General features: G+C 51.3%; 1 protein-coding gene across 1 annotated transcript in view; it reads left to right on the top strand.

Moving 5' to 3' along the window:
• Positions 1 to 281: 281 nt before the first annotated feature.
• LOC134984456 (zinc finger protein ZFP2-like) overlaps positions 282 to 10,962 on the top strand; it is a 31,893-nt gene continuing 21,212 nt past the window's right edge. Inside the window, exons 1-2 of the mRNA XM_063950033.1 lie at positions 282 to 364; positions 5,387 to 5,535. Coding sequence (XP_063806103.1) covers positions 5,458 to 5,535 — 78 coding nt within the window. The 5' untranslated portion in view covers positions 282 to 364; positions 5,387 to 5,457. The remainder of the gene's footprint in view (positions 365 to 5,386; positions 5,536 to 10,962) is intronic.

Here is a 10,962-nt window from a genome sequence, read left to right as displayed (position 1 = left end):
GCTGCCTTGTGGGAATGATAGAAGGAAGGCGGAGCTCAGACCAGGGGAAAATGGCCGCCGCTCCTGACGTCACTACACGGCCAGGGATCCTATTGCTGCTGCCGGACTGGTCTACAAGAAAATGGCCGCCGGCCTCCTGCACTGAGGACATATATGTTAATAGTCATTACAGAGGGCTGGGGTGTAGGAGGGGAGGCACCAGTCACTAGGAATCAGCTTGTGCCAATCACTCTTTACTTCCGGCCTGTGCATTCCACCTTACTTCCGGACTGTGCGTTCCACCTTACTTCCGGACTGTGCGTTCCACATGCAGGAAGTGAGTTTTCACCGACAGCTGCAGCCTCCCAGTGTCCGTGGAGATCAGGTAATGGCGTCTTACTATACAGGGGGAGCAGCCTGTGGTGTCCTGTTATTATTATTATACAGGGGGAGCAGCCTGTGGTGCCCTGTTATTATTATTATACGGGGGAGCAGCCTGTGGTGTCTTGTTATTATTTATATACAGTGGGAGCAGCCTGTGGTGTCCTGTTATTATTATTATTATTATTATTATACATGGGTAGCAGTCTGTGGTTTCATGTTATTATTATACAGAAGGAGTAGCCTGTGGTGTCCTGTTATTATTATACAGGGTGAGCAACCTGTGGTGTCCTGTTGTTATTATTATTATTATTATTATGATGTCAGCTGCAGAGCATTACTACACCACTGGCAGTGTGACAGCTGCAGAGCATTACTACACCACTGGCAGTGTGACAGCTGCAGAGCATTACTACACCACTGGCAGTGTGTCAGCTGCAGGCTGAGCCCCTCATTTCCGTCCCCCCAGCAGTCACGTCACTATAATGGTGTAAAATGTGAAATGCCCGCTAGGATGGCGCCACGCGTATAACGACGGCCATCTGCTGTAGAGACTCCGGGTTGTATTATATAATGCCAGTATCAGAAGAGACTGATACATTTATTTATACTCATTATCATCTATACCTGAGATATCATACACCTCAGCGTAACACCCATTAGAATATGTTTTGGTCTATATTACTGTTTATATTGTTTTTATTTTCTTGGTTGCATCATTTGGATAGAGCGCTTACCTGGTATTCCCCACATTTGTCTCTGTATGAGGAGGCCGGCTACCCCTCTCCAGGTGGCTGCTAATCCTAAGGTGTATTCCATCACAGACCTGCCCAGCGCCAACAAACCTTGTGTTTTCATGCTGTGTGTGCTGCCAACATCTGCACCCATGCAGCAAGTAGGGGAGGGCAGCATCTAGAAGCAGGCACAGAGAGAGCTGCACTTACTCCTCCAGGGGGCTTCCTCGCTCATCCGGCTCAGGGGGCTCCCAGCAGCTCATCCTTCCTAGGCTGCAGAGGGTGTGGGTAGGAGGCAGGGGGCTGCGGGTCTAGCATGGTAGGAGCCTCTGGTATGAGAGGGCCGGGTTATAGCCTGCAGGCAGCTGGCACTGTACCCCGCTCGTGGCTGCTGCTGCTGACCCCGTCCGAGCCCCATCTCATGTTACTCCATGCGGCTGCTCCCCTGCCTGTCTCCTGCCGCCTTTCCCCTGCCTGTCTCCTGCCGCCTTTCCCCTGCCTGTCTCCTGCCGCCTTTCCCCTGCTTTGTCTCCTGCCGCCTTTCCCCTGCTTTGTCTCCTGCCGCCTTTCCCCTGTCTGTCTCCTGCCGCCTTTCCCCTGCCTGTCTCCTGCCTCTTTTCCCCTGTCTGTATCCTGCCTCCTTTCCCTTGCCTGTCTCCTGCCTCCTTTCCCTTGCCTGTCTCCTGCCTCCTTTCCCTTGCCTGTCTCCTGCCTCCTTTCCCTTGCCTGTCTCCTGCCTCCTTTCCCCTGCCTGTCTCCTGCCTCCTTTCCCCTGCCTGTCTCCGGCCTCCTTTCCCCTGCCTGTCTCCTGCCTCTTTTCCCCTGCCTGTCTCCTGCCTCTTTTCCCCTGCCTGTCTCCTGCCGCCTTTCCCCTGCCTGTCTCATGCCGCCTTTCCCCTGTCTGTCTCCAGCCGCCTTTCCCCTGCCTGTCTCTGGCTGCCTTTCCCCTGCCTGTCTCCTGCCGCCTTTCCCCTGCCTGTCTCCTGCCGCCTTTCCCCTGTCTGTCTCCGGCTGCCTTTCCACTGCCTGTCTCCGGCTGCCTTTCCCCTGCCTGTCTCCTACTGCCTTCCCCTGCCTGTCTCCTACCGCCTTTCCCCTGCCTGTCTCCTACCGCCTTTCCCCTGCCTGTCTCCTACCGCCTTTCCCCTGCCTGTCTCCTGTCGCCTTTCCCTGTCTGTCTCTGGCTGCCTGTCTCTGGCCGCCTTACCCCTGCCTGTCTTTTGCCGCCTTTCCCCTGTCTGTCTCCTGCCGCCTTTCCCCTGCCTGTCTCCTGCCGCCTTTCCCCTGCCTGTCTCCTGCCGCCTTTCCCCTGCCTGTCTCCTGCCGCCTTTCCCCTGCCTGTCTCCTGCCGCCTTTCCCCTGCTTTGTCTCCTGCCGCCTTTCCCCTGTCTGTCTCCTGCCGCCTTTCCCCTGTCTGTCTCCTGCCGCCTTTCCCCTGCCTGTCTCCTGCCTCTTTTCCCCTGTCTGTATCCTGCCTCCTTTCCCTTGCCTGTCTCCTGCCTCCTTTTCCTTGCCTGTCTCCTGCCTCCTTTCCCTTGCCTGTCTCCTGCCTCCTTTCCCCTGCCTGTCTCCTGACTCCTTTCCCCTGCCTGTCTCCTGCCGCCTTTCCCCTGCCTGTCTCCTGCCGCCTTTCCCCTGTCTGTCTCCGGCTGCCTTTCCACTGCCTGTCTCCGGCTGCCTTTCCCCTGCCTGTCTCCTACCGCCTTTCCCCTGCCTGTCTCTTGTCGCCTTTCCCTGTCTGTCTCTGGCTGCCTTACCCCTGCCTGTCTTTTGCCGCCTTTCCCCTGTCTGTCTCCTGCCACCTTTCCCCTGTCTGTCTCCTGCCACCTTTCCCCTGCCTGTCTCCTGCTGCCTTTCCCCTACCTGTGTCCTGCTGCCTTTCCCCTGCCTGTCTCCAGCCGCCTTTCCCCTGCCTGTCTCCTGCCGCCTTTCCCCTGCCTGTCTCCTGCCGCCTTTCCCCTGCTTTGTCTCCTGCCGCCTTTCCCCTGTCTGTCTCCTGCGGCCTTTCCCCTGCTTTGTCTCCTGCCGCCTTTCCCCTGTCTGTCTCCTGCCGCCTTTCCCCTGTCTGTCTCCTGCCGCCTTTCCCCTGCCTGTCTCCTGCCTCTTTTCCCCTGTCTGTCTCCTGCCTCCTTTCCCTTGCCTGTCTCCTGCCTCCTTTCCCTTGCCTGTCTCCTGCCTCCTTTCCCCTGCCTGTCTCCTGCTGCCTTTCCCCTGCCTGTCTCCTGCTGCCTTTCCCCTACCTGTCTCCAGCCGCCTTTCCCCTGCCTGTCTCCAGCCGCCTTTCCCCTGGCTGTCTCCTGCCGCCTTTCCCCTGCCTGTCTCCTGCCGCCTTTCCCCTGCTTTGTCTTCTGCCGCCTTTCCCCTGTCTGTCTCCTGCCGCCTTTCCCCTGCTTTGTCTCCTGCCGCCTTTCCCCTGTCTGTCTCCTGCCGCCTTTCCCCTGTCTGTCTCCTGCCGCCTTTCCCCTGCCTGTCTCCTGCCTCTTTTCCCCTGTCTGTATCCTGCCTCCTTTCCCTTGCCTGTCTCCTGCCTCCTTTCCCTTGCCTGTCTCCTGCCTCCTTTCCCTTGCCTGTCTCCTGCCTCCTTTCCCCTGCCTGTCTCCTGCCTCCTTTCCCCTGCCTGTCTCCTGCCGCCTTTCCCCTGCCTGTCTCCTGCCTCCTTTCCCCTGCCTGTCTCTTGCCTCCTTTCCCCTGCCTGTCTCTTGCCTCCTTTCCCCTGCCTGTCACCAGCCGCCTTTCCCCTGCCTGTCACCAGCCGCCTTTCCCCTGCCTGTCTCCGGTCGCCTTTCCCCTGCCTGTCTCCGGTCGCCTTTCCCCTGCCTGTCTCCTGCCGCCTTTCACCTGCCTGTCTCCTACCACCTTTCCCCTGCCTGTCTCCTGCAGCCTTTCCCCTCTCTGTCTCCTGCAGCCTTTCTCCTCTCTGTCTCCTGTCGCCTTTCCCCTGCATGTCTCCTGCCACCACCTACCCTACAGCCTCATGCCAGTTTACTGCCACCCCCACCCTGCCGCCCCCCTGCCTGTCTCCAGCCGCCTTCCCCCTGCCTGGCTCCTGCCGCCTTTCCCCTGCCTGTCTCCTGCCGCTTTCCCCTGCCTGTCTCCTACTGCCTTCCCCCTGCCTAGCTCCTGCCGCCTTTCCCCTGCCTGTCTCCGGCCGCCTTTTCCCTGCCTGTCTCCTGACGCCTTTCCCCTGCCTGTCTCCTGCCGCCTTTCCCTGTCTGTCTCCTGCCACCCCTTATACTAACAGAACAAAATCTAAGTTGCTCAAATCAATTAGGAAGTACAATTCAGGTGCATGAAAGGGAGGGGGTAGTCTGGCTAGAAATACATTGGGGATAAACCCCTGGTGTCCCCCAGCACACCGAGCTGTACCTGTACCAAGACATGAAAGACTATATATATATATAATAGAAATCCAGAGGTCTTAGTTACATACAGTTTGGGTGTGGGGTGCGGTTCCCCCTGGATTGGTGGGGCTGGGCTGCTCTGGGGTAGCACACTGCGAGATCTTATTTAGCACCCCCGTAACACATTTATTAATCCTTCTGGTCTTTTAATTACACTCTCACTAGTATATTAATTTTTGTATATAGATTTTGTTTTCCTTTTATTAACACATACTAACACTTTACCTTCTCGCGTTGTGCTGCCCTGGGGTAGCTGGCCTTTGCCGGTTTGTGGGGTTCTGCACCCCGGGCCCAGACCTAGAGATAGGGACCACCAGCATCAGAGGAGCCATGTCGGGGCCTGGTGGCTTATCATACGTTTGCAAACTGTATGTAACTAAGACCTCTGGATTTCGATTATATGTATATATATATATATAGTATTTCATGTCTTGGTACAGGTACAGCTCGGTGTGCTGGGGGACACCAGGGGTTTATCCCCAATGTATTCCTTCCACCCCTTGCCTGTCTCCTGCCGCCATTCCCTTGCCTGTCTCCTGCCGCCATTCCCTTGCCTGTCTCCGGCCGCCATTCCCTTGCCTGTCTCCTGCCGCCTTTCCACTGCCTTTCTTCTGCAACCTTTCCCCTGCCTGGCTTCTGCCGCTTTTCCAGGAGACCCTATCCCTTCACAATGTACTGAACATCAGCTCATTGTGACTGCACCCACAATAGTGCTACAATCTAGATCAGGCCCACTATACAGTACAGCCTTATGGGGCTGGGTCACAGGAACCTCGGAGACACTGACCAGGACTCTATAGCTATAAGGGAATAGGAGACTTAATGGCCGCTCTATTCCACATTTACTATGTTACATGTGCAATATGTTTTATGTATTATGTTTATTCCAAGGAACTCCAACTGTGAGGAACGGAGTCTTTATTACACATCACACGTTCTGTATTCTCTCTGATTCACCGAGGATGGACAAGGACAGGAGTCACAGGACTGAGAGGATAATAAATATCACCCTGGAGATCATCTACCTGCTGACTGGGGAGGTGAGTGGATCTGGGAGCGTCACAGTGACCTTATATCTATAGTAATAATACAGGGACATGACTGGGGAGGTGAGGGGAACTGGGAGCATCACTGTGACTACTTATATCTATAGTAATAATACAGGGACATGACTGGGGAGGTGAGGGGATCTGGAAGCGTCACAGTGAACTCATATCTATAGTAATAATGCAGGGACATGACTGGGGAGGTGAGAGGATCTGGGAGTGTCACAGTGACATTACTTATATCTATAGTAATAATACAGGGACATGACTGGGGAGGTGAGAGGATCTGGGAGTGTCACAGTGACATCACTTATATCTATATTAATAATACAGGGACATTACTGGGGAGGTGAGAGGATCTGGGAGTGTCACAGTGACATCACTTATATCTATAGTAATAATACAGGGACATGACTGGAGAGGTGAGGGTATCTGGGAGTGTCACAGGGACATCACTTATATCTATAGTTATAATACAGGGACATGACCAGGGAGGTGAGAGGATCTGGGAGCATCACTGTGACCTTATATTTCTAGTAATAATACCGGGACATGACTGGGTAGGTGAGAGGATCTGGGAGCATCACTGTTATTTCTATATTAATAATACGTATACGACTGAAGAGGTGAGGGGATCTGGGAGTGTCACAGTGACATCACTAATATCTATAGCAATACAAGGACATGACTGGGGAGGTGAGGGGATCTAGGAGAGGCACAGTGACGTCACTTATATATAGTAATAATACAGGGACATGACTGGGGAGGAGAGGGGATCTGGGAGCATCACAGAGACATCACTTATATCTATAGTAATAATGCAGGGACATGACTGGGGAGGTGAGGTGATCTGGGAGCGTCACAGTGACATCACATATCTATCGTACCAATACAGGGACATGAATGGGGAGGTGAAGGGATCTGGGAGTGTCACAGTAACATCACTTATATCTATAATAATAATACAGGGACCTAACTTGGGAGGTGAGGGGATTTGGCAGCCTCACTGTGACATCACTTATATCTATAGTAATAATACAGGTATATTACTGGGGAGGTGAGGGAATCTGGGAGCATCACAGTGACATCACTTATATCTATAGCAATAATACAGGGACATGACTGGGGAGGTTAGGGGATCTGGAAGTGTCACAGTGACATCACATATATCTCTAGTAATAATACAGGGACATGACTGGGGAGGTGAGGGGATCTGGGAGCGTCACAGTGACATCACTAATATCTATAGTCATAATAGAGGGACATGACATGGGAGGTGAGGGAATCTGGGAGCGTCACAGTGATCTAACTTATATCTATAGTAATAATACAGGGATGTGACTGGGGAAGTGATGGAATCTGGGAGCGTCACAGTAACCTAACTTATATCTATAATAATAAGGGGACATGACTGGGGAGGTGAGTGGAATTGGAAGCGTCACTGTGATGTCACATATATCTATAGTAATAATTCAGGGACATGACTGGGGAGGTGTGGGGATCTGGGAGCGTCACAGTGATGTCACTTTTATCTATAATAATAATTCAGGGACATGACTGGGGAGGTGAGGGTATCTGGGAGTGTCACAGTGACATCACTTATAGCTATAGTAATAATACATGGACATGACTGGGGAGGTGAGGGGATCTGGGAGCATCACAGTGACTTCACTTATATCTATAATAACAGGATTTTAATACCTACCGGTAAATCCTTTTCTATAAGTCCATAGAGGATGTTGGGGACACCAAAAGAAACGTGGGATATAGACGGATCCGCAGGAGACATGGGCACTTTAAGACTTTTAAAGGGGCGTGACCTGGGTCCTCCCTCTATATCCCTCCCCAGACTCAGTTTGGAACTGTGCACGGTGAAATGGACATTTTGAGGAAAGGACTTAACAAACAAGATGAGCATCATACCAGCTCACGCCATAAACATGCCGAATAACATGGCATTCAACTGAACACATTTCAACGGACATGAACAAAATTCAACAACAAGCTGAAGAAACCATAACACAGTATGTGTGTAACCAGAACTAAACTGCAGATACAGTATGCACTGGGACGGGCGCCCAACATCCTCTATAGACTTATAGAAAAGGATTTACCGGTAGGTATTAAAATCCCATTTTTTATTACGTCCTTTGAGATGTTGGGGACACCAAAAGAACCATGGGATCATACCAAAGCTCTATAACGGGCGGGAGAGTGCGGACAACTCTGCAGCACAGATTGACCAAACTTTAGGACTTCATCGGCCAAGGTATCAAACTTGTAAAACTTAGCAAACATGTTTAACCCCGACCAAGTAGCTGCTCTGCAAAGTTGTAATGTCGAGACACCCCGGGCAGCCGCCCAGGACGAGCCCACCTTTCTAGTGGAATGGGCTTTTACCGATTTAGGTAACGCCAAACTTGCCTTGGAATGAGCCTGCTGAATCGTGTGACATATCCAGCGGGCAATAGTCTGCTTGGAAGCAGGATACCCAAGTTTATTGGGAGCATATCGCACAGACAGAGACTCTGTTTTTCTAACTGGAGCTGTTCTGGCAACGTAAATTTTCAAAGCTCTTACGACATCCAGAGACTTTTCCTCAGCCAAAGTGCCAGTTGGTTAATATGAAAAGAGGAAACCACCTTTGGCAGAAATTGTTGCTGAGTTCTCAATTCTGCCAGTTTCGAAGAAGATGCTTCGCTTGTAGAAGGCCATTGTAAATGGCCCTCAACTCCAGCACGTTTATGTGAAGAAGAGTTTCCTGACTTGACCATCTTCCTTGGAAGGTCACCCCTTGTGTGACTTCTCTCCAACCTCGGAGACTTGCATCCGTGGTCAGTAGGATCCAGTCTTGGATCCCAAATCTGCGTCCTTCTAAGAGGTGAGAGCTGTGGAGCCACCACAGGAGTGAGATCCTGGTGTTGGGGGATAGAACTCTCCTCCGGTGCATATGGAGGTGGGATCCAGACGATTTGTCTAACAGGTCCCACTGAAATACTCTGGCATGGAACCTCCCAAATTGGAGGGCCTCGTATGCCACCACCAGAGACTGTTGGTGGTTTCAGAATGAGTTTTACCAAACTCTGAATTTCCAGTGCTTTCTCCGTAGGGAGGAACACTCTCAGCTGGACCGTGTCCAGAAACATATCCAAAAATGACAACCGAGTTGTTGGAACTAATTGTGATTTCGGCAGGTTCAAGAGCCAGCCGTGCTGTTGTAGAAGCGACAGAGACAGTGTAATGTCCTGTACCAGTTTTTCCTTGGCTCTCGCCTTTATCAGGAGATCGTCCAAGTACGGGATAATTGTAATCTTTTTCTGAGGAGAACCATCATTTCAACCATGACTTTTGTGAAAATCCTCGGAGCCGTGGACAGGCCAAATGGCAACGTTTGAAATTGGTAGTAAGTATCCTGGATTGCACACCTGAGATAACTCTGATGAGGGGGATACATGGGAACATGAAGGTAGGCATCCTTTATGTCCAAAGACACCATGAATTCCCCCTCCTCCAGGCTGGAGAACACCGCTCAGAGAGATTCCATCTTGAATTTGAATTTCTTCAGGAAAAAATATAGAGATTTTAGGTTGAGGATTGGTCGTACCGAGCCATACGGCTTTGGCACTCCAAATAGGCTTGAATAAAACCCTTCCCCTTTTTGCTCCCGGGGGACCGGGATCACAACCTGATTTTGACATAATTTTTGTATTGCTCCACAGACTAGAGCTCTGTCTGGAAGCGAAACTGGTAAGGGTGATTTGAAAAAACGACGGGGGGGGGGGGGGGGGGGGGTGACGTCACGTCTTGAAATTCCAGTTTGTACCCTTGGGTCACAATTTGTAACACCCAAAGGTCCAGGTCCGAGCGAACCCAAACCTGACTGAAAAGCCTTAGACGTGTCCCCACCGGTGCAGTCTCCTGTCGGGGAGACCCGGCGTCATGCTGTGGATTTGGCGAAAGCCGAGGAGGACTTCTGTGAACTCGAGGAAGCGGGAGTTCTCTTGCCCCTTCCTCTACCTCTGGTTGCGAGGAAGAAGTTACCTCGGCCTTTTCTATATTTGTTGGGCCGAAAGCACTGCATTTGATAGTGTGGTTTCTTCTGTTGCGCAGGAGCATTAGGTAAATAAGTAGACTTACCTGCAGTGGCCGCTGATACTAAATCAGTAAGGCCATCACCAAACAGTTCCCCACCCTTAAAGGGAAGGGACTCCATGTTTGTCTTGGAATCCGCGTTAGCATTCCATTGATTAGTCCATAGCGCACGCCTAGCCGCAATAGACATAGCATTAGCCTTAGCCCCAGGAGGCAGCATCTCTTGCAGCCTCTTTCAAGTACGCAGCCGCGTCCCTGATATAACCAAGCGTCACTAGGATGCTATCTCTATCCAGAGTATCCAAATCAGCAGATAAACTTTCAGCCCATTTTTCAATGGCGCTACTAACCCACGCTGACGCAATAAGCGGTCTAAGCTGCGTCCCCGTGGTAGTAAATATAGCTTTTAAAGTAGCCTCCTGCTTACGATCAGCCGGCTCCTTAAGAGTCGTCGACTGAGCTGCAGGGAGCGCTACCTGTTTTGACAAGCGTGCTAGGGCTTTGTCTACTGTGGGTGGTGTTTCCCACTTATCCCTATCCACTGCGGGAAAGGGGTACGCCACCGTGGTCCTGTTAGGAATGAGAAATTTCTTATCTGGTGTATTCCAAATGCCATAAAAAAGGTCATTTAGTTCAAAACAAGGAGGAAAAGAAACCGAGTGTCTCTTTTCTTTGTAAATAAGGACCCTCGTTTCTGGTGTAAAGGGGTCCTCGTCAATACGTAACATGTCTTTGACAGCCACAATCATATATTGAATACTCTTAGCCAATTTAGGATCTAATCTAGAATCGGCATAATCGGCACCGGTATCAGAGTCCGTGTCGGTATCTGTGTCATCTAATTGATCAACACTACGTTTCAGTGACCCTTGTAATAAAGCGTCATCTACTGATCTCTTCCAAATCTGCAGTTGAGAGTCAGATTCAGTAAACTTTTAATTTAACAGTGTAACATTAGCATTTAAAGCATTTAACCAATCAGCTGTCGGCGGTCCCGAAAGGACCCCTAAAACATTTGGTGTCTCCAATAAATTATCCCCCTGAGAGGAAAATTCGGCCTCAGACATGTTGTCTCCCTAACAGCACCCAAAGAAAAGCCTGTGAGGGAACAAAAGGAAAGGAGCCAGCTCACACCCCAGCGCCAAAGTGCATGTCTGAAAACACCCTCAAGTGTCACAGAGCTGCAGCGCTATATATCTGTATAGAAATAATCTGCTCCCCTCATTTTTATAGCCCCTGGTACTTGTCTGCTGTGAGGAAGGACCAGCGCTGCTGCTTGGAGGAGGAAATGGCGCTGAGTGAGCCTGGAGGAAGAAGCCCCGCCCCCAA

This window comes from Pseudophryne corroboree (assembly GCF_028390025.1).
Source record: "Pseudophryne corroboree isolate aPseCor3 chromosome 3 unlocalized genomic scaffold, aPseCor3.hap2 SUPER_3_unloc_56, whole genome shotgun sequence".
Lineage (NCBI taxonomy): Eukaryota > Metazoa > Chordata > Amphibia > Anura > Myobatrachidae > Pseudophryne > Pseudophryne corroboree.
Note: the sequence above shows the minus strand (reverse complement) of the source record. Positions and strands in the feature narration are given on the sequence as shown.